At 45.5% G+C, this 24,037-nt stretch overlaps 1 protein-coding gene across 8 annotated transcripts in view; it reads left to right on the top strand.

Moving 5' to 3' along the window:
* Positions 1–24,037, top strand: part of syne1b (spectrin repeat containing, nuclear envelope 1b) — a 478,102-nt gene that overhangs the window by 373,890 nt on the left and 80,175 nt on the right. For all 8 annotated transcript variants that reach the window (XM_067989374.1, XM_067989378.1, XM_067989371.1 and 5 more), the window contains 2 exons: positions 310–468; positions 2,164–2,330. In XM_067989374.1, the coding sequence (XP_067845475.1) occupies positions 310–468; positions 2,164–2,330 (326 nt within the window). The remainder of the gene's footprint in view (positions 1–309; positions 469–2,163; positions 2,331–24,037) is intronic.

Genomic DNA, 24,037 nt, shown 5'->3' with positions numbered 1-24,037 from the left:
CCGCGGCAGAATACCCAACCTCTGACCTGCTGTAGTAGCCATAGCATTTATATGGCTGGTCCAGTTGAGTTTCTGGAGGAAACTTGGCAGAATGTCATACAAAATAGTGCAAGAAAGGAGTTGAGTTTTTAATTCAATAATGTAAGTAGTTTATGATTGTCGATATGGGAGCATTGTTGTGTTAGTTCAGAGTTGAATTGTATCCCATTGGCAGAATGTTATATTAGTAACTTAATTAATATTTGATGCGCATCTGAGTTTTTTTGTAAGGTGCATAAATGTGATCCTGCCGCTGTTGTAAATCCCCAGGTGTCCTTACGCAGACAGCTGGTAACAGAGAAACTGAATGAGTGGGCACTGTTCAATGAGAAGAACAAGGAGCTGTGCGAGTGGCTGACCCTAATGGAAAGCAAAGTGTCGCAGAATGGAGACATCAGCATCGAGGAGATGATTGAGAAACTGAAGAAGGTAAGTTCTGAAACTCTCCCCAAGATGTTTGTAGAGCGTTTATTAAATCCCGTTACTTAGAATGCACAGGTCCCCGTTTTCCTTTTAAATGGATAGGTGCAGCAAGTCACGGGCATTTGCACAGAGGCAGAGATCTCCCTGAGTGGAGTGCGCTTGTAATCCAAATTATTTAATAACTAATTTTTCGGTACTAAATTCCCCATTTGGTATTCAAATTATTCAATTTTTTTTCAAAGCACAAAAATGACTGAATTATCAGGTAGAAGACTGTAAGTTTTGCACAGAATGATAAAAAGTCGGGGGTATGCTAGCTCTAAACTACGCACTGATTTTAAAATAAAACTTTAAAATGCAAAGCAGGCCCTGTCTGCATCGAAAAGGGAGAAATAGCTCAGTGTTTTGGGTGGGGTCCGCTGTCAGAGAACATTGGGGTAAATAATTTTCTCCCCCTTTTTGTAAATAAAATCAACATTCTGGCTGGCTAGCTATCTCCACTGGATGCTGCTTTAACATCTTTTTGGGGAGTACCGTGAGCAGTTCTGGGCACCGCACCTTCGGAAGGACATATTGGCCTTGGAGGGAGTGCAGCATAGGTTTACTAGAATGATAACCGGACTTCAAGGTTTAAGTTACGAGGAGAGATTTCACAAATTGGGGTTGTATTCTCTTGAGTTTCGAAGGTTAAGGGGTGATCTGATCGAAGTTTATAAGATATTAAGGGGAACAGATAGGGTGGATAGAGAGAAACTATTTCCGCTGGTTGGGGCTTGTAGGAGTAGGGGGCATAGTCTAAAAATTAGAGCCAGATCTTTCAGGAGCGAGATTAGAAAACATTTCTACACACAAAGGGTGGTAGAAGTTTGGAACTCTCTTCCGCAAACGGCAATTGATACTAGCTCAATTGCTAAATTTAAATCTGAGATAGATAGCTTTTTGGCAACCAAAGGTATTAAGGGATATGGTCCAAAGGCAGGTATATGGAGTTAGATCACAGATCAGCCATGATCTTATCAAATGGCGGAGCAGGCTTGAGGGGCTGAATGGCCTACTCCTGTTCCTATATTCCTATATTCCTATGTTCCCGTGTTCCTATGAAGGTGGAGGAGAAAAAGCAAGAAATTGAAATCAAGGCATTTGAGGTTTATGTGTGCACAGAACTTGGATCCATTCTGCATGGTGGGGGGCCGGGGAACTGCGTGACTGGAAGGAGGAATCAAATGCCCTGAGCCCATTCTTGCTGACTCCATCATTTTCAACTACGCTCCCTGGGCTCTACCCTGGGGGAACCAATCACCCACCCGTTGTAGAACCAGCCCGAGTTTTGAACCATTGAAGTCAACAGGGCGGGAATCGGGCGTGTTCTACAAAGGATGGACAATCCGCTCAGCCAGGTTACCAACCAGGGGGTGAAGCTGAAAATTACCCCCTCCCCCCCCCCCCCCCCACTGACAATCCAATTCCAACCACAAGGTCCCTGTGAATTCTCCTGTGTGGGGGAAAGACTACCTCACAAATGGTGTAGGAACTTGAAGAGAATGGAGTCTGTACTTCAGCAAATCAAGCCTGCCGATTCGGCCCAATTCATTGGTGTTTGAATGCCATTTGCTTTCCAAATGCATCAAGTCAAACACTGCCTTATCGATCGTCGTCAGCAGAATGCAAATTTCTAACAGGACTCTCCCACACTGTCCACAGGACTATCAGGAGGAAATCACAGCAGCGAGAGAGAACAAGATGCAATTGCAGCAGATGGGCCAGAGACTGGTCCGAGCAAGTCACGAGAGCAAAGCGTCCGAGATAGAATACAAACTGGGCAAGGTCGACGACCGCTGGCAACATCTGTTGGACCTGATTGGCGCCAGGTAAGAGATGTACAGCACCTGTCAGAACTAACGCACTATCTGCACGGCAGTGATACTGAATAATGAATGTCATTTTAAATTCGAGATCTTATGTTCTTCACCATTTTATTGAAAGGCGTCAATGAGTCTACTGGTGTTCTCCTTTCTGGTTTATCTTTAGCTCTGGCTGAGGGAATCCCAGCAAGTTTATTTTTTGGGTCGCACTCAGCTGCAGGAGATCTGAGCGTCAGAAATTGCCGCCACAAGCACGGGTCTTACTGCAATATAGACATATCTATTGTCTCTTTATCTCAAACTGGCTGGATTACAAAGGGGAGGACGTTATGCTTCAGTTGTATAAGAGTCTTGGTCAAACCCCATCAGCAGTACTGCATTCAGTTCTGGGCACCGCACCTCAGGAAGGATATATTGGCCTTGGAAGGGGTGCAATGCAGATTCACCAGAATAATACCGGGGCTAAAAAGGTTAAATTATGAGGACAGGTTGCACAAACTTGGGTTGTATTCCCTTGCATATAAAAGATTAAGGGGTGATCTAATCAAGGTGTTTAAAATGATAAAAGGATTTGATAATAGTAGATACAGAGAAACTATTTCCTCTGATGGGGGAATCCAGAAAAAAGGGGGCATAATATTAAAATTAGAGCCAAAGCCAATTAGGAGTGAAATCAGGAAGCATTTTTTCACACAAAGTGGAATTCTGGAACTCTCTCCCCCAAAAAGGCTGTGGATGCTGAACTTCAAGCCGAGCCTGGCTGAGATTGGCCAACACGGCACTAGTGAGGAATCAGACCTAACACCTTCCTGGTCTGTGTGGCTGAGTACCACACAAGTTGCTTTTCCTCTTCCCTTCATTTCCCTCTTCTCCCAACTTCTGAAGATGTTCGACTCATTGTCGAGTCATTTTAAATTTGGGCGAGAGTGTGGGAACAGACGACATCAGGTTGACCGCCCATTATAAACCTCACCCGATTGACTTCAATTGCTCGTTTTATACCAATGCCCAAAGTTAAAGTTGCCTCCCCCTTGTTAGGGTTGAGGTGTGGGTGGAGCTCATGGTGTGAGTACCGAGGTGCTTCCATATGGAGACAGATTTGGACTAGTGCTACTGAGGTTGCCAAAGCCCGATCCCCACACACTCAGCTGAGAGACAAAGGTAGAACTGCTGGGACTCGCCAAAGCTGGCCGTGAAGAAGACCCATTGTCAGTGGGTATCCCGGCCGCTGCTTTTGTTATGTCCCGGCAGTTCTACACATGCGTCAGCCGTGGCTCAGTGGTAGCACTCTCGCCTTTGAGTCAGAAGGTCATGGGTTCAAGCCCCACTCCAGAGACTTAAGCACATAATCCAGGCTGATACACCCTGTGTAGTGGGAGTGCTGTCAGTCAAGGGAGTGCTGCACTGTCAAAGGGGCAATACTGAGGGAGTGCTGCACTGTCAGAGGGGCAGGTCTGAGGGAGTACTGCTTACTACAGGTGCCATTTTACAGATGAGATGTTAAACATCTGCCCTCTCAGATGGATGTAAAAGATCCCAGGACACCATTTTGAAGAAGAGCAGGGGAGTTCTCCCTGGTGTCCTGACCAATATTTATCCCTCAACCAACACCACTAAAAAACAAATTATCTGGTCATTGTCTCATTGCTGTTTGTGGGACCTTGCTGTGTGCAAATTGGCTGCCATGTTTCCTACATTTCAACAGTGATTATATTTCAAAAGTACTCCATTGGCTATAAAGCACTTTTGGACGTCCTGAGGTTGTGAAAGACGCTGTATAAATCCAAGTCTTTCTTTTCTTTACATGAGCCTTGTACTCAGGAACTTGATGGTACTAGTGCAATATGGAAACACCTTTAATGTAGAATTTCATAGCCCCATGGAGTGTTGTACTCCCTATTAGAAGCTATTTAATCTTACAAATACAACAGCAATTATATAGCGCCTTTAACATAGAAGAAAAACCCAAGGAGAAGATATTGGAGGGATGACCAAAAGCTTGGATAAAGAGGTGGGTTTTAAGGAGGGTCTTATAATAGGAAGAGATGCGGAGAGGTTTAGGGATGGATTTCCAGGGCGTGTGGCCTATGCGGCTGAAGGCACGGCCGCCAATAGCAGGGTGAAGGGAGGGGAGGTTCACAAGAGGCCAGAGTTGGACGACGGAGAGATCCTGGAGAGTTGTACGGTTGGAGGAGGTTACGGAGCTAGGGAGGGCCGAGGCCATGGAGGGATTTAAACAGAAAGGTGAGAATTTTAAATTTGAGGCAGTGGGGCACCGGGACCCTATATAAGTCAGCAAGGGCAGGGGTGATGGGTGAGCAGGTACAAGGTAGGATACGGCAGCAGAGTTTTGGATGGGCTGAAATTTATGGAGGATGGGGAGCTGGACTCCCATGTATTTGGTTTTGATTCCACTAACTTCAATGGTTTAAGTTTAACGGTCATTAAACTAGCATGCGAGTGAGTGGCTCTCATGGATAATGTTTGATCAACATGTGACCAGCCCCGACACTTGACTTAATCTTTTAATCCCACCCTTTCTGTTCTTCATTATTCCTATGGCCCATTTCCTCATTTTTTCATTTTACTTCCTTACACTGCATCCATTTCCTTTATTTTTTCACTTGTGCATTTACATAGAATTACATAGAATCAGGGCCTCTGAGCAGTGGTCCATCCAAAACCAGGTCAGTGAGACCTTGGCCCCGATATTTATGAGGTGCGAGGAGGCTGAAAACGGCCGAAGAACGTGGCAAGGCCGGGGACGTGGAGGTCCCGCCGAACGTATCGGCAAGTCCTCTATCATTTTTTTGTTCAGTTTCCCGGCCGGCAGCCGGCCAAATTGAAAGGGTGGCCAGCGGCCGCAACACCAGTGGCAGAAAGCCGCAGCCGGGGACCCTTGTGGACTATCCCTGGCAATCGAGATGGGGGAAAGTCGGTGATCAGTGCTGGGGGTTGGGAGGGGGGGAAGGTCACCAAACGAGGCTTGGGGGGAGAAAGGATGCGTGGCATGTTGCGGACTCAATTCCCTTATTTAAGTCTTTAAACACCTCACTATTAACCCTCCCACGACGGGCAGGAGGGGATCGGGGGTGTGGGGTTAATATCGAGGGGTTTGTCCTACTCCTTCCAAAGTTTAGACCCGCAAGGATGTTTGACAAATTCTACCTGTGACTGGTGAGGTACCGCAGGGATCAGTGCTTGGGCCAGTGCTGTTCACAATCTATATCAATGATTTGGATGAAGGGACCAAATGTAATATTTCCAAGTTTGCTGATGACACAAAACTAGGTGGGGATGTGAGCTGTGAGGAAGATGCAAAGAGGCTTCAAGGGGATATAGACAGGCTAAGTGAGTTGGCAAGAACATGGTAGATGGAATATAATGTGGAAAAATGTGAAATTATCCATTTTGGTAGGAAAAACAGAAACGCAGAGTATTTTTTAAATGTGAGAGATTGTGAAATGTTGATGTTCAAAGGGACCTGGGTGTCCTTGTACACCAGTCACTGAAAGCTAACATGCAGGTGCAGCAAGCAATTAGGAAGGCAAATAGTATGTTGGCCTTTATTACAAGAGGATTTGAGTACAGGAGTAAAGATGTCTCACTGCAATTATATAGGGCCTTGGTGAGATAGGGCAATTATATAGGGCCTTGGAGTATTGTGTACAATGTTGGTCTCCTTACCTAGGAAAGGATATACTTGCCGTAGAGGGAGTGCAACGAAAGTTCACCAGACCCAGATTTCTGGGATGGTAGGATGGTCGTATGAGGAGCGATTGAGTAGACTAGGCCTGTATTCTCTAGAGTTTAGAAGAATGAGAGGTGATCTCATTGAAACACTTACAGGACTTGACAGGGTAGATGCAGGGAGGATGTTTCCCCTGGCTGAGGAGTTTAGAACCAGGGGTCACAGTCTCAGAATAAGGGGTAGGCCATTTCGGACTGAGATGAGGAGAAATTTCTTCACTCAGAGGGTGGTGAATCTTTGGAATTCTCTACCTCGGAGGACTGTGGAGGCTCAGTCATGGAGAACATTCAAAACAGAGATCGATAGATTTCAAGATATTAAAGGCATCAAAGGATATGGGGACAGTGCAGGAAAATGGCGTTGAGGTAGAAGATCAGCCATGATCTTGTTGAATGGCGGAGCAGGCTCGAGGGGCCGGATGGCCTACTCTTGCTCCTATTTCTAATGTTCTTAATTGGAGAAGGTGAATGTAGGCTCAGCAAGGAGTAATGTCACACTCAAAAGTTCCAATGACTGATCAAAGAGACTGCTCCCAAATTGCAACAAGTGGGGACTCAGCTGAAGCACTCAAATTGGACTGATTCCCGATCAGCCTTTTAGTTTTAACGTTGATCAATTTTACTAATTAGATCAGGTGCAAATTAGGTTACTTACAAAATAAGAGTGTACAATGAATTCAGAAACCATTGAGCTTCTCTCTATTCAACTATTACATTTAAAGGAGCCAATATTAAGTATGATCACAAGATTCAATCTGTGCAAATTTGATTAATCAGAACATGCTTTAATTTACAGAAAAACTTTGTTAGTGCTAACACATTAATGATTATGCTAAATGTTTGATGAATTATGCTAATTAGACACAAACAGGTTGATTTTATAAAATTAGTTTCCTCCAGTAACAAAACCCATGGGTGTCAGATACACAGCCTGTTTAATTGAACTTGATGCCTTTATAATCAGGCCAATGGTACTGGGTTACTCTCTGGAACAAGCCTTTAGCAAGTGTGAACAGTGAGTGCAGGGAAATGTGATGGCAAGTTGAGTGAGGCTGTGCTTTAGTGTGGAGCCTTGCTAGACAGGGCCACAGCCTTTCAGTTTGCTCCATAGCATGTAACCTTCATTTTCTCCCCTTCCTGCCGTGTGTGATAATACTATTGCAGATTGTGAGTGCTAATTGTTTGTACTTATATAGAGAATGTACGAAGTGTTTAGTGACACCACTGAGTCAGCCAATGAGTTGGAGGAGGCGGGACTTACGGCAAACAAGTGTATTTTACAGCAAAGCAAACAAAGTCTATTTACAGAGTCTATTTAAAAAGAGTCTAGAGTCTGCAGTAAACAGAGCTCATGACCAAAATTGCAATTCCATTCCTCAGCGATAACACCTCTCACCTTCATAAGCTTGAGAGGGTAGACACAGAGCAGATGTTTCCATTTGTGGGGAGTCCAAAAATAGGGGTCATAAATATAAGATAGTCACTAATAAATCCAATAAGGAATTCAGGAGAAACTTCTTCAGGTGAGATTGTGGAATTTTCTACCACAAGGAGTGGTTGAGGCGAATAGTATAGATGCATTTAAGTGGAAGCTAGATAAATACATGAGGGAGAAAGGAATAGAAGGATATGTTAATAGGGTGAGATGAAGTAAGGTGAGAGGAGACGTCAAAGAGGCCATCCCCTATGGACAGGCCCTGCGAATACACAGGGTCTGCTCAGACGAGGAGGAACGCGATGGACACCTACAGACGCTGAAAGACGCCCTAGTAAGAACGGGATATGACGCTCGACTCATCGATCGACAGTTCCGACGGGCCACAGCAAAAAATCGCAGAGACCTCCTCAGGAGACTAACACGGGACGCAACCAACAGAGTACCCTTTGTCGTCCAGTACTTCCCCGGAGCGGAGAAACTACGCCATGTTCTCCGCAGCCTTCAACATGTCATCAATGAGGACAAACACCTCGCTATGGCCATCCCCACACCTCCACTACTCGCCTTTAAACAGCCACCCAACCTCAAACAGACCATCGTTCGCAGCAAATTACCTAGCTTTCAAGAGAACAGCGTCCACGACACCACACAACCCTGCCACGGTAACCTCTGCAAGACATGCCAGATCATCGACACAGATACCACCATCACACGAGAGGACACCACCCACCAGGTGCATGGTTCACACTCCTGTGACTCGGCCAACGTTGTCTACCTCATACGTTGCAGGAAAGGATGCCCCAGAGCATGGTACATTGGCGAGACCATGCAGACGCTGCGACAACGGATGAACGGACACCGCGCAACAATCGCCAAACAGGAGGGTTCCCTCCCAGTCGGGGAACACTTCAGCAGTCATGGACATTCATCCACCGACCTTCGGGTAAGCGTACTCCAAGGCGGCCTTCGAGACACACGACAACGCAAAATCGTCGAGCAGAAATTGATAGCCAAGTTCCGCACCCATGAGGACGGCCTCAACCGGGATCTTGGGTTCATGTCACGCTACACGTTACCCCACCAGCGAACAAATGTTATCTGTTTTTAATATAACGGGTCAGTTGCTGTCTTTTCTATGTTTCTACCTCTCTATCTCTGTTTTTTTTTGTTTGTTGTTTTTTTTTTGGTGATTTGTATATTCTGTGAGACCTGGCAGGTAACACCTGTCTGTCTGCACACTGATTGCCTTGGCAACGGGCAGTTGAAAAAACTGTCTGTACTCACCAAGCATTGTTCTGTGAATTATAAATGCGATTTCATCTCGAGGATTTCATTTTCACATCGTTCACCTGACGAAGGAGGTAGCCTCCGAAAGCTTGTGAATTTAAAATAAAATTGCTGGACTATAACTTGGTGTTGTAAAATTGTTTACAATTGTCAACCCCAGTCCATCACCGGCATCTCCACATCTTTTTAAATAGACGCTGTAAAAAGACTATGTTTGCCTTGCTGTTTGCTATAAAATACACTTGTTTGCCGTAAGTCCTGCCCCGCCTCCAACTCATTGGCTGACACAGTGGTGTCAATAGACACTTTGCTCATTTCGCACAGAACCCTTTCCGCCAGGAGACAGAGGAGGCTTTTCCCATCAGCCTGGGTTCGATTTTGCAGCCTTGGGGTGGAAGTGTAGTGTCTAACCCACAGTGCCATCCAATTCCCTTTGTGACTTTTAAAAATTCATTCTTGGGACGTGGGTGTCACTGGCAAGTCCAACATTTATTGCCCATCCCCTAGTTGCCCTGAGAAGGTGATGGTGGACCTTCTTCTTGAACGCTGGTAATGGTTTACCTGGACTACTGCATTCAGTTCTGGGCACTACACCTCAGGAAGGATATATTGGCTTTGGAGGGGGTGCAGATTCACCAGAATTATACCAGGGCTAAAAGGGTTAAACTTGGCTTGAATCCCTTGAGATTAGAAGGTTGAGGGGTGATCTAGTCGAGGTATTTAAAATTATTGAGGGATTCGATAGGGTAAATACAGAAAAACTATTTCCTCTGGTGGGGGAATCCAGAACAAGAGGGCACAATCTTAAAATTAGAACTCCGCCAATAGGAGCGAAAACTGGAATCAGTTTTTTCACACACACAGTAGTGGAAATCTGGAAATTGTTCCCCAAAAAGGCTGTGGATGCTGGAGGACAATTTAAATTTTCAAGACTGAAATAGATAGATTTTTGTTGGATAAGGGTATCAAGGGAGATGGAACAAAGGAGGGTAAATGGATTTGAGATACAGATCAGCCGTGATCTTATTGAATGGTGGAACAGGCTCGAGGGGCTGAATGGCCTCATCATGTTCCTGCGTTTTAACTGAGTGGCTTGCTAGGCCACTTTAGAGTCAACCGCATTGGTGTGGGACTGGAGTCACGTGTAGGCCAGGCTGAGTAAGGATGACAGGGTTCCTTCCCTAAAGGACATTAGTGAACCAGTTGAGTTTTTACGACAATCTGACAGCTTTGTGTTCCCTTTTACTGATACCAACTTTTTATTTCCATTTAAAAAAAACTGAATTCAAATGGTCGGATATGAACTTGCATTTCCCAAAATTATTAGTCCAAGCATCTGGATTGCTATTTCAGTAATATAGCCACTACATTACTGTACCCCTTAAATTTTATACTCCAGCACTGCTGTGATACATTTTAGCCTGTGAATGAATCCAGTAATTTTCTTTAGAAAAGGACAGTAGTGCACTGGTTTAGAAGACTTGGAAGATGATGTATCATGAACTATTAAAATGCCCCCTTTCTTTTTAAAAAAAAATGGCCACAGCACAAGACAACCCACAGTTCCTGTCTCAGATCTCCATCCATAATGCCCAATGTCCTGGAGCTGAGCTCTTTGGAAAAAACTTTTACTTTTTTCCTATGACATTAAAAATCAAATAATAATCAGCTGCTGTCATGTAGTAAATCAACTGTTAGATCCTTGGACAGCTGCTTCTGCCATTTTGACAGCTTTCGTTGTGCAGTGTTACAAAGGACTCAGTGTTTTCCTGCTCATCCGTTGGGCACATTTTTGTTCTCTTGAGTTGGATGCGGAGCTCCTTTAACATCAGCTGCTGAACACACTGCTGGGGTTATCGTTAGTACAGAAACATTGAATTGTCTATTGTCCAAACACTCTGCACATTGAAGGTTTCTACTTGGGAGAGAGTGAGAGAAAGCAAAAATAAGCAGTAGCCAATGGATCATGCCCAATCGCTGTTAGACTGCGCATTACCCTTGATGTAAAGATAAAACTTCTATCTATGTCAGTACAGAAAACTCCAGTAGTGTGCGACTGTGCCAGATCGCAGTGAATCCTTACTTTCACTAGTAGAGGGCTATTTGTTTCATAGTCACTAGTAGACACTGAAGGGGTTACACTTGTGCTCACCCTGAGAGTGCAGCTTATGATTGGTATACATGACATATCGCCACAGTGCAGTCGCCTGTTAGATAACTTCTTTCATTTCTAACAGTTCAACTTGTGTTAAAGAAAGAACTTGCATTCATATCACACCTTTTATGACCTCAGAGCGTCCTAAAGCGCTTCATCGTCAATGAAGTACTTTTGAAGTATAGTTACTATTGTAATGTAGGAAACGCGGCAGCCAATTTGTGGACAGCAAGGTTCCACAAACAGCAATGTGATAATGACCAGATCACCTGTTCTTGGTGATGTTGGTTGAGGGATAAATATTGGCCAGGACACTGATCTGATTCAGTTGCTTTTCTGCAATATCAGTAAAAATAGAGTGCAAAATACTTTTAATATTTTTTTTTGAAGTGGCATGTTTGTGATGTTTTGGAGATGGCAAGGCTGTGTAATCCCGATTCTTGAACTATTAGTATGAAGTCAGGAGACTGATTCCATGCAACACAGTCCAATATTTACCTTGCTCTCGCTCTACTTTATGGACTTTAATACCGACTGGTTTAAGCGTGAGTTGTACGGATGAGAATGGTCTCTGGAGATTTCGAATCCCTCTGTTGTATTGGGAACCTATGCCCTTGTGTCATACTTTGATGTAAAAAGGCAAAGATTTAAATTTTGATTATTATATTTGAAGATTTTGAAATTATGGCAAATCTATAACCATTAAACAGCACATGACAACTGATTCCACTTATTGAAAAATGTTTAATCTAATGCATCCATCCATCCCTCTGATATCAAACTGGACAAATACGTATTTTTTAAATAAAAAGACTTGCATTTAGGAACATAGGAAGGTAGGATCATAGGAACAGGCCATTCAGCCCCTCGAGCTTGTTCTGCCATTCAATTAGATCATGGCTGATCTGTATCTTAAGTCCATCTACCTGCCTTGGTTTGTATACCCTTAATATCCTTACTCAACAAAAATTTATCAATCTCAGTTTTGAACTTTTCAATTGACCCCCAGCCTCAACAGTTTTTTTTTGTTGCGGCGGATTGGGGGTGGAATACAGCGACTTTCACAACCTCAGGACGTCCCAATGCGTTTTACAGCCAATTAAGTACTTTTGAAGTGTAATCACTGTTGTAAATTGTGGGCAACAATTATTTGTCCATCCCTAGTTGCCATGCGGGCATTGAGTCAACCATGTAGTGTGGGACTGGGGTCACATTTAGGTCAGACCAGGTAAGGACGGCAGGTTCCCTTCCCTGAAGGACATTAGTGACCCAGTAGGATTTTTACAACAATCTGACAGTTTGTCATGGTCCCTTTTTCTGGAGCCAGTCTATAAATTACCAGATTTATTTAATTCAAATTCACAACTTGCCATGATGGGATTTGAACTCATGACCTCTGGGTTGGTAGTCCAGTACCAGAACCACTAGGCGTCTGTACATTATCTACTTTATATTAGGGAATTGTAGCCATGTTTCTGCTCAAACTGTTGCTTTGTTTAGAGAGTGGGTGTTGGGTAGTGAGAAAAGGTTTGTGAAAGGCCAGAAATGTGTCTAGATGTTGAGCAAAGCAACCTGGCAGCAATATATTAGACAGCTCTGAATCATTTCCTGCTGGTGTATAATGAGGTTAAAGACAGCACAGTACTTGAAACATAATTCTTCTTAAAAAAAAAATTTTGTGGCTCAGCAACATTAGTGCTGGGGAATGGAACATTTCTATTTCAGGCACCCAGTGTTGGCATCAGTCACTCCCAGATGTGGTATGGCGCAGCCCGATGCAGAGTAAATCTCCCTCCAATCAGCCCCAACAACACACCTCAGCTCAAGGCTCTGGGGACCACCCCAATTGCATCAGTGTGACCATTTTCATTTTCCTTCACACCTGAGTACAATTCCTTGATGGTGCAAAATCAGGGGCAGTTCAATTGGTGCAAAATCAGGGGCAGTTCAATTGGTGCAAAATCAGGGGCAGTTCAATTGGTGCAAAATCAGGGGCAGTTCAATTGGTGCAAAATCAGAGGCAGTTCATTTGGTGCAAAATCAGGGGCAGTTCAATTGATGAAAAATCAGGAGCAGTTCAATTGGTGCAAAATCAGGGGCAGTTCAATTGGTGCAAAATCAGGGGCAGTTCAATTGGTGCAAAATCAGGGGCAGTTCAATTGGTGCAAAATCAGGGGCAGTTCAATTGGTGCAAAATCAGGGGCAGTTCAATTGGTGCAAAATCAGGGGCAGTTCAATTGGTGCAAAATCAGGGGCAGTTCAATTGGTGCAAAATCAGGGGCAGTTCAATTGGTGCAAAATCAGGGGCAGTTCAATTGGTGCAAAATCAGGGGCAGTTCAATTGGTGCAAAATCAGAGGCAGTTCATTTGGTGCAAAATCAGGGGCAGTTCAATTGATGAAAAATCAGGAGCAGTTCATTTGGTGCAAAATCAGGGGCAGTTCAATTGCTGAAAAATCAGGAGCAGTTCAATTGGTGCAAAATCAGGGGCAGTTCAATTGGTGCAAAATCAGGGGCAGTTCAATTGGTGCAAAATCAGGGGCAGTTCAATTGGTGCAAAATCAGGAGCAGTTCAATTGGTGCAAAATCAGGGGCAGTTCAATTGATGAAAAATCAGGAGCAGTTCAATTGGTCCAAAATCAGGGGCATTACTTCACAGCGGTCGGTACCCAATCAGAACTCTTTTCACAAAGAGCTATTATAGAACAACAGAGGAGCCTTTCATCCCACCAGCCTGGGCTGGATTTGAACCCACATCTCAGATGTGAAAGGCCAGTGTCCAACCCACAATCCCATTATGACAACAACAACAACTTGCATTAATATAGTGCCTTTAACGTAGTAAAATGTCCCAAGGCACTTCACAGGAGCGTAATCAAACAAAATTTTACACTGAGCTACATAAGGAGATATTAGAACAGATAACCAAAAGCTTGGTGAAAGTAGTAGGTTTTAAAGAGCATCTTAAAGGAGGAGAGGTAGCGAGACAGAGAGATTTAGGGACGGAATTCCAGAGCTTAGGGTCTAGGCAGCTGAAGGCACGGCCGCCAATAGTGGAACGATGAAAATCGGGGGTGCACAAGAGGCCAGAATTGGATGAGAGCAGAGATCTCGAAGGGTTGTAGGGCTGGAGGAGGTTACAGAGATAGGGAGAGGCGAGGCCATGGAGGGGTTTGAACACAAGAATAAGAATTTTAAAATCAAGATATTGCGGGACCAAGAGCCAATGTAGGTCAGCGAGCACAAGGGTGATGGGTGAACGGGACTTGGTGCGCGTTAGGATACGGGCAGCAGAATTTACGGAGGGTGCATGGTGGGAGGCCGACCAGGAGAGCATTATGGATTATGGATGCTCAATTCTACAGAATGATGGGTTATGGGCAAACGTTTGTGGTTTTTCCACACAAGTTACATTTTCGCAAAAGGGGCAATAAAATTTAAGAATGTATCAACTGGATCATTCCCACAAAGCTTCTCACAGCCTGTTTAAAAGTAGCTTTGGCAGAGGACTAGGAGTGGATTGCTTGCTTGTCCTCTCAATTGGGGACTGGTGGATGATGTGGTTCAGCTGAGTAGGCCCTAAGCTCTGGAATTCCCTCCCTAAACGTCTCTACCTCTCTCTCCTCCTTTAAGACACTCCTTAAAACCTATCTCTTTGACCAAGCTTTCGGTCACCTTTCCTAACATCTCCTTATATAACTCGGTGTCAAATTTTGTTTGATAATGCTCCTGTGAAGCGCCTTGGGACTTTTCCTATGTTAAAGGTGCTATATAAGGAGAATATTGCAGTGCTGGAGAGAGAAGATGCCCCTGAGAGGTCATGGACAGAATCTATTTGGTTAGAGTTAAGCAACAATCGAGGTGCCATTACACTACTGGGTGTATTCTATAGGCCACCAATTAGTGGGAAGGATGTAGAGGAGCAGGGAATTTGCAGGGAAATTATAGAGAGATGCAAGAACCATAGAGTAGTGATAATGGGGGACTTCAACTATCCTAATATAGACTGGGGTAGTAATAGTGTAAAGGGCAAAGAGGGGGAGGAATTTCTGAAGTGTGTTCAGGAGAACTTTCTTGATCAGTATGTTTCCGGCCCAACGAGGAAGGAGGCATTGCTGGATCTGGTTCTGGAAAATGAGGTGGGTCAAGTGGAGCAAGTGTCAGTGGGGGATCATTTAGGGAACACTGATCATAGTATCATAAGGTTTAGATTAGTTATGGAGGAGGGCCAATTTCAATGGGTTCAGAACAGATTGGCAGACAAAACTAATCAAACAATGGGCGACGTTTCAAGAGGAGATGGTTCGGGTACAGTCTAGGTACATTCCCACGAAGGGGAAAGGTAGGGCAACTAAAGCCAGAGCTCCCTGGATGACAAAAGAGATAGAGAGTAAGATGAAGCAGAAAACGGGAGGGTATGACAGATGTCAGGTTGATAATACAAGTGAGAACCAGGCTGAATATAGAAAGTACAGAGGAACAGTGAAAAAGGAAATAAGAGGGGCAAAGAGAGAGTATGAGAATAGGCTGGCAGCTAACATAAAAGGGAATCCAAAAGTCTTCTTTGGCATATAAATAGTAAACGTGTAATAAGAGGAGGGGTGGGGCTGATTAGGGACCAAAAAGGAGATCTCCGCATGGAGGCGGAGGGCCTGGCTGAGGTACTAAATGAGTGCTTTACATCTGTCTTTACCAAGGACGAAGATGCTGCCAAAGTCAGAGTAAAAGAGGAGGTAGTTGAGATACTGCATGGGCTAAAAATTGATAAAGAAGAAGTACTAGAAAGGCTGGCTGTACTTAAAATAGATAAGTCACCTGGTCCGGATGGAATGCATCCTAGGTTGCTGAGGGAAGTAAGGGTGGAAATTGCAGAGGTGCTGGCCATAATCTTCCAATCATCCTTAGATATGGGAGCGGTGCCAGAGGACTGGAGAATTGCACATGTTACACCCTTGTTCAAAAAAGGGTGTAAGGATAAACCCAGCAACTACAGGCCAGTTAATTTAACCTCGGTGGTGGAAAAGATTTTAGAACAACAATCTGGGACAAAATTAATAGTTGCTTGGACAGGTATGGATTAATAAAGGAAAACCAGCATGGGTTTGTTAAAGGCAAATCGTGTTTAACTAACTTGATTGAATTTTTTGATGAGGTAACAGAGAGGGTTGATGAGGCAATGCGGTTGATGTGTTTATGGACTTTCAAAAGCCGATTGATAAAGTACCACATAATAGGCTTGTCAGCAAAGTTGAAGCCCATGGAATAAAAGGGGCAGTGGCAGCATGGATACGAAATTAGCTAAGACAGGAAACAGAGAGTAGTGGTGCACGGTTGTTTTTCGGACTGGAGGGAGGTGTACAGTGGTGTTCCCCAGGGGTCAGTTCTAGGACCACTGCTTTTTTTGATATATATATTAATGACTTGGACTTGGGTGTACAGGGCACAATTTCAAAATCTGCAGATGACACAAAAGTTGGAAGTGTAGTAAACAGTGAGGAGGACAGAGATAGACTTCAAGAGGACATGGACAGGCTGGTGGAATGGGCGGTCACATGTCAGATGAAATTTAACGCAGAGAAATGCGAAGTGATACATTTTGGCAGGAAGATCGAGGAGAGGAATATAAACTAAATGCTTCAATTCTAAAGGGGGTGCAGGAAGAGAGAGACCTGGGGGTATATGTGCACAAATCTTTGAAGGTGGCAGGACAGGTTGAGAAAAAAGCATATGGGATCCTGGGCTTTATAGGGACATAGGGCTTCATTTTAGCACCCGCTATTGGGTGCGTTCCTGGCAGGGGGGATCCGAAAATCGGGGAATCCCGGAGCGGGTTCGGAGCCTGGCTCCAACCCACCCACTTCCGGGTTCCCCACAGACGCGCCAACGTGTGCGCGCAGCCCCCGCATGTGGGACTCCCGCAGGCAATTAAAGCCAGCGGGGTGCCACTTGAGACTATTTACATCGCTATTTCAGGTCATTAACAGACCTGATTAAGGGAATATGTCAGGAGGGGTGGGATTTTAGAGACAACTGGGACTGTTTCCCATACTGGGGGAAACACTCCCAGTTCAAATGGACGTGTTGCAGCTGTCAGCCTGTGGCAGCTGCAAAGGTCCATTTGACAGGTGGGTGGGGAGACTCTCACTCATTGCAGGAGGCCACTCTGTCACTTTGGACAAAGTTTGGCCTCCACCACCCTCCTCCTGACAAGGAAATTCACCAACTTGCACACTTACCCCGGGGTCCAGAGACATGTACCTACCTTGCGGACCCCCTCAGATGTTCATCTTCCGGATGGGGGCCGCCGTAGCTGCAGTCATGACCTCCTCAGAGGGCGAACAGCCTCACCAGCCTCGCCGGCCATGCCATCCACCTCTGACACGTGGAGCTCCACAACAGAGTGCTGTGACACATCCACCTGCACAGGAGGAGGGAGGGCAACCGCAGAGAGAGATGCGTCGCAGAGGGCACTACCCTCGCCACAGGGTCCACAGACCGAGGCTCAGCTTCCTGAACCTCTCTGAGCAGCAGTGCACACGGAGGCTCAGAGTCACTCGACATGTAGTCATGGACATCTGCAGCCTCCTTCATGCCGAGCTGCTCCCGGCTGGCCCGAGCACCATCTTCTTACCTGTCGCTGTCAAAGTCACCACTGCCCTCAACAGCTTCTCCTCCGCATCCTTCCAGGGTGCCACTGGGGACATCGCCGACGTCTCTCAGTCGTCTTCACAAAAGAGCCCTGCAAATACACCTACACCCACTCTGCAGTGACACAATGGGTGTCATCAGTTGTGGGTCTTCATTTTGATCTTCAGGAAAGGGCATTATTGCACAAACCAGACAAGATTCGCAAAGACGTGGCAGTAGTGGTGCCAATATAATATGTAATGTGAGTTGGTCAGAAATTCAATATCAGTAAAAACCATGACAAACCCTCAAACACCCTTGTGCATCCCCTTCATGCTCACGACACGTTTGCCTTACGCTTCCTACTGCACATATGTGATGCATGCCCTTTGGCTGCAGCACAGGTAGTGGCAGGTTGAGTGCGGCTGACCGTGAAAGAGATGCATGAGAGGGTGAGTATGAGATAGAGCCATGAGATTGTATGAGGATTGGGTTGAGTGGTAGTGGCGGGATGAGTACTGGCGAGGTTAGTAAGTGTCGGTAAGATGAGGATGAGGTTTGAGTGGGTATGAGGGGTGATGTGACAGAGTAGTGTTGGCAGTGCAGAAGGAGATGTGGGGTGGGGGCAGTGATGTGGCAGATGGAGTGTAGGGGAATGAGTAAGTGTACTCACTTTGGCTGACCACTGTATGCAGGTGGGCGATATGTTGGTGGTGCAGGTGACTTCCTCTGCCACCTCAAGCCAGGCCTTCCTGGTGGCAGAGGCAGGCCGCTTCCTCCCGCCCGCCGGGGAGAAGATCTCTGTCCTCCCCCTCCTCCTCACCCCATCTAATGATACCTGGAGTGAGGCATCATTAAACTGGGAGCAGCCTTCCCCCTGGGCTGCTCCATGCTGTAATTTTTGCTATTTGTTGCAGCATCTGTCAGTGGAGGACTGCCCCTTTAAATAGAGCTCCTCCAACTGACAGAGCTTACTGCGCATGTGCAGTCCGCCCGATGTGCAGATCAGCAGTGGGGAACCCGGAAGACCAGGTAAGTGAATCCAGTTAGACTGCGATCGCGCAGGGAGCAGACTGATTTCGCCGGGCGCATTACCCACGCGCCCAATAACCCCCCCACCGTGAACCCGCAGCCCTGGTAACATTGAGCCCCTAGAGTACAAAAGCAAGGAAGTTATGTTGAACCTTTACAAAACACTGGTTCAGCTATAACTGGAGTATTGTGTCCAATTCTAGGCACCGCACTTTAGGAAAGATATGAAGGCCTTAGAGAGCGTGCAGAAAAGATTTACTAGAATGGTTCCAGGGATGAGGGACTTCAGTTTCGTGGATAGACTGGACAGGCTAGGGTTGTTCTCCTTAGGGCAAAGAAGATTGAGAGGAGATTTGATCAAAGTGTTCAAAAGTATGAAGGGTTTATATAAAGTAAATAAAGAGAAACTGTTCCCATTGGCGGAAGGGTCGAGAACCAGAGGAAACAGATTTAATGTGATTGACAAAAGAACCAAAGGCAACATGAGGAAAAACATTTTTACGCAGTGAGTGGTTATGATCTGGAATGTGCTGCCTGAAAGGATGGTGGAAGCAGGTTCCATTGTGGCTTTCAAAAATGAATTGGATAAATACTTGAATGGAAAAAATTTGCAGAGCGGTGGAATGGGACTAACTGGATTGCTCTTACAAAGAGCCGGCACGGGCTTGGTGGGCCGAATGGCCTCCTCCTTCTGTGCTGTAACCATTCTATGAGTCTATGAAATGCAAGTTGTTGTTGTTGTAATGGGAAGGGGTAAGAATGTAAAGAAGCATTTGGTTTATACAGATAATTATTTGTTAGTTCTGTTTGGGCACAAAGCCTAATGGTGCAAAATTCTTTCACAATTATAACAATAAGGGAGTAGTCAAAGAAGCTGAGACAACTCTAAAGGATGCTGACAATGCTAGAGATAGTTAATCTACCCAATGATCACTTCCTCCAATTAACCACTAGGAAAGATACGAGTGACATGCCCTCCCTAAATAGCGACAATCTAAATAGGATTAAGGACTTAAATGTAAATGTAATGGAGGTCCAGCGAGCTAAAGGAAATAAATTCCCAGGGATGAATGATATTGATCTCCAAGTCTAAGAGAGTTGAGGGATGAGATTTGTGAAGTGTTGACAGGCGCTATAGAGGAGCAAATGAACACTGGGGAGGTCTTAGGAGACTGTGCCCATTTTCAAAAAGAGCAATAAAACTGAAATAAAAACAGAAAATGCTGGAAAACACTCAGCAGATCAGGCAGCATCTGTGGAGAGAGAAGCAGAGTTAATGTTTCAGGTCACTGAATTTCATCAGAGCTGAAAGAGTTCTTAAGCAAAGCCGGGGACAGGGTGCAGGGAAAGAACAAAAGGGAGAGGTCTGTGATAGGGTGGAGGACAGTGATTAAATGACGAAAGGGATGATGGTGCAAGGGAGAGGAAGTTAAGGCGGCCAAAGACCGCTGACCGGCACTAAGGGAGTGATCGCCGGCAAGCAGGTAAGACGTGGGGAGAGCTTTTTGGGAGGTCTTGCGGGAGAGAAAGTGGGAGACTTTGAAATGTTTGGTGCGCTGCAGAGAAGAGATACAAGGCTGATCCCTAGCATCAGAGGACTGAGTTACGAAGAAAGACTGGAGGAAGTTGGGCTTTTTACTTCATTGGCTGTAAGGTGCTTTAGAACGTCCTGAGGTGGTGAAAGGTGCTATATAAATACAAGTTCTTTTTCTTTCTTTTCAACCTTGAAAGGAAACATCTGAGAGTGCATTTATTGAAGTGTAAAAGATAGTAAACGGTACAGAAAAGGTAAATGTGGAACAATATTTCAAACTAAACCATGAGAATCGGAGAAGAAGACAGAACTTCAAACTGGAGAAAAGGAAACTTAGGACTTCTTCACATAAACAACAACAATTTGCATTTACGTCCCAAGGTGCTTCAAAGGAGCGTTATCAGACAAAATTTGACACCAAGCCACATAAGGAGATATTAGGACAGGTGACCAAAAGCTTGGTCAAAGAGGTAGGTTTTAAGGAGCAACTAGAAGGAGGAGCGAGAGGTAGAGATGCAGAGAAGTTTAGGGAGCGAATTCCGGAGCTAAGGGCCTAGGCAGCAGAAGGCATGGCCACCAATGATTGATTGATGAAAATTGGGGATGCGCAAGAAGCCAGAATTGGAGGAGCGCAGAGATCTTGGAGGGTTGTAGGGCTGGAGGAGGTTACAGAGATAGGAAGGGGCGAGGCCATAGAGGGATTTGAATACAAGGATGAGAATTTTAAAATCCAGGAGTTGCTGGACTGGGAGGTCAGCGAGCACAGGGGTGATGGGTGAGCAGGACTTGGTGCAAGTTAGGATACGGGCAGCAGTGTTTTGGATGAGTTCAAGTTTATGGAGGGGGCAAGGTTGGAGGCCGGCCAGGAGGGCATTGGAATAGTCGAGTCTGGAGGTAACAAATGCATGGATGAGGGTCTCAGCAGCAGATGCCTGGAGGCAAGGGTGCCGACAGGCAATGTTACAGAGGTGGAAGTAGGTGGTCTTGGTGATAAAGTGGTCAACACATGGATTTGAAGTCTGAGTGAAATAGAGAGGTGGCGAAACTCCTGGAATTATTTAAGAAGCAGTTCGATGGGGGAGGGGATCATGGCGCTTTTCTAAACGGATGAACTATGATAAACGCAAAGGCCTCCCTCATCTGTATCTATTATGCATGAGATTGTAGAAAAAAATACATGCTTGAAATCAGGCACGTGTGTAAATGTCCTGACTGCTTTTAGATTAGAAATGACAAATGGAACTGAATGAAAAGCAATTTCTGAAATAAAAAGCAGATTGTTGTCCTGTAGAGTTAGGCAAAGCTCTGTGTGTCTGTGTGTGTCGTTGGGAATTTGAACGATTAGAATTCAGATCATGGTTTGAATCTGACCCTTAAACAGGGAGCCCTTTTAATGGGTTTTTAGCCTCGTCAGTGAATCGAGCAAGAGCTGGAACGAGGGGCTTTTTTTTAAGCTACTAAAATAATTAGCCGTTCAGGCAGGAAATTCTCTGACTTGTGTCACGCTGATTCTACGCTGCGGGGTCCTTTAGACAGCTGAGGATGTGCCCTCTCATTGGGGCTGGTGAGCAGTTAGTCCAAATATCGCTCGTCTCCCTATTGGAACCGATTCCAGCCGCTTTGGGTCTCTGGTTCAGTTGGATTGTGGGAGGTCGGACAAAAGAGGTTTTGTTTGCAGTGAAATAAAGTGCTGGATTCCAAACAGGCTGAGCTGAGTGCGGGAAGCTGCTGCTGGGCCTCCAGGGATTGTTTCTGAACTATGCTTATATCTGGCCGTGCCGACCAGCGCATAAAACGGATCAAGTCAATTTAACTCCTTTTATGCCAGAACTTTCTGAGTGACGCTGCAAGTAATCCAGCTTTCTACGGGCACCATATCCTTGGATCCAACGTGACGGGTTTAGAAGCTGCGGATCCATTGCAGATGATTTACGGTTGACTTCACCGCTTTTAATGAGAAGGGCAGCCTGCTGTTTTTTGCAGTTGCTGGTAAATGTATACGAGCCAAACTCTGGGCAAAACATGATCTCTCTACTTTGATAAGTTTTTAAAACCGTGTGTAGTCTGAATGAAGCAGCGTTGATTTTCTAGTCGGACTGTTTTAAGTGTTCGACTTGTGTTCCCTCGGGTCTCAGAACTGCTCAGATTTCATTCCACTCCTGCTCTGTTTTATCTTTCACCATTCTCCCTGGTTTTTTGTGAAGTGATGTCGGTAGGATTTCATGTCGAGTTGTCTGGCCCTTTGTAAATGTGTTGTTGCAGTTTTATCATTATAACCATACTTAATATAGTCACTGCTGTTCTTTAAATCATTTTGTTGATTGTTTTATGGTCTGAATTCAGTTCCATTACAGGCATTGTAAGCCCTTTACATCAGAATGGAAAGACTTGCTTTTCTATAGCGCCTTTCACAACCTCAGGACGTCCCAGAGCTCTTCACAGCCAGTGAAATACTTGTAAAGTATAGTCACTGTTGTAATGTAGGGAAACGCAGCAGCCGATTTGCCAAACAGGACCTGCATTACACAGTTCATGACGAGTAAGATTTGGGCACCCAATATTCGTCTTAGATGTCTAGAAGCTCAAGCTGGCAGGCATGTTGCAAGCTGCCCTGTGCAGGTCCTTCCATCACACGGAGGGAAAACGTCCATCAAACAGCTGATGAGGCAATTTTGAGCTCTGCTGCCTGTATCCTAACTCGCACCAAGTCCCACTTACCTGTCACCCCAGTCCTCGCTGACCTACCTTGGTTCCCAGTCCTTCGGTTTAAAATTCTCATCCTCGTGTTCAAATCCCTTCATGGTCTATCTCAGTAATCTTCTCCAGCCCTAGAACCCTCTGGGAACTCTGCGTTCCACCAACTCTGGCCCCTTGTGCATCTCCCGCTCCCTCTGCCCCACCATTGGCGGCTGTGCCTTCAGCCGTCTTGGCCCAAAGCTCTGTAATTCCCTCCCTAAATCTGTTAGCCTCTCCACCTCCCTCTACTCCTTCAAGATCCTTCTTAAAACTCACCTTTTTGGCCAGACTTTTTGTCTGTCTAACATCTCCTTCTTTGGTTCGTCGTCAATTTGGTTCACCGGCAGGGATCGGTGAATGTGTCTTCATAGATCCTGGACTCAATGCCTGCCACATTTGGGTGGCAGAGAGGCAAACAGTTGCCTCTGATGCTCAGCATCTCCAGCTGATGGAGGCAGTGTATGTTGGGATATGATGTATATCTGAGCTGTGATTAGGGGAATGGTGGCAGGACCCGCAGATGTTTTACGGTGAATTGTGCTGCTCGCTGGCATTCACGTGGAGCTCCGGGTATCCACTGTCTGACCAGCGAGGGCTTAAACCTGTGCTTGTGGGTCGTCTAACATTCAACCAATCACTGTCCTCCTTCAGGAGGAGGTCAGCGGGTCACTATGGGGTCAAGCGTTTGACATCGAGCCAATCATCTGAGGCAGGCTCGGTATTCTGCCCCCAAGGCCAGGCCAAGCTGGCCTGCAGGATGAAAGACTGGCCTGCTGGGCTCATTAATGGAACCTAAGGGGTTGGAACTGTTACTGGGAGCCCTCTCCTCCAGGATATAGAAGCAAGTTGCTGTTGTAGCCCTTGCCATCCGCTGGAATTCCCTCCCTAACCCTCTCCACCTCACCATCTCTCTCTCCTCCTTTAAGTTGCTCCTTAAAATCTACTTCTTTGACCGAGCTTTTGGTCACCTGTCCTAATAGTTCCTTAGGCGGCTCGGTGTCAAATTTTGTCTGATTATGCTCCTGTGAAGCGTCTTGGGACGTTTTACATCGTTAAAAGCGCTACATAAATGCAAGTTGTTGTTGCCAGCCATGGTAGGATTGTCCTGGATGGACAAGCAGCAGAAAACATACCAGGGCTCTGTGTGGTAATTTC

The sequence above is a fragment of the Heptranchias perlo genome, chromosome 8 (genome assembly GCF_035084215.1).
Source record: "Heptranchias perlo isolate sHepPer1 chromosome 8, sHepPer1.hap1, whole genome shotgun sequence".
In the NCBI taxonomy this organism is placed as follows: Eukaryota; Metazoa; Chordata; class Chondrichthyes; order Hexanchiformes; family Hexanchidae; genus Heptranchias; species Heptranchias perlo.
Note: the sequence above shows the minus strand (reverse complement) of the source record. Positions and strands in the feature narration are given on the sequence as shown.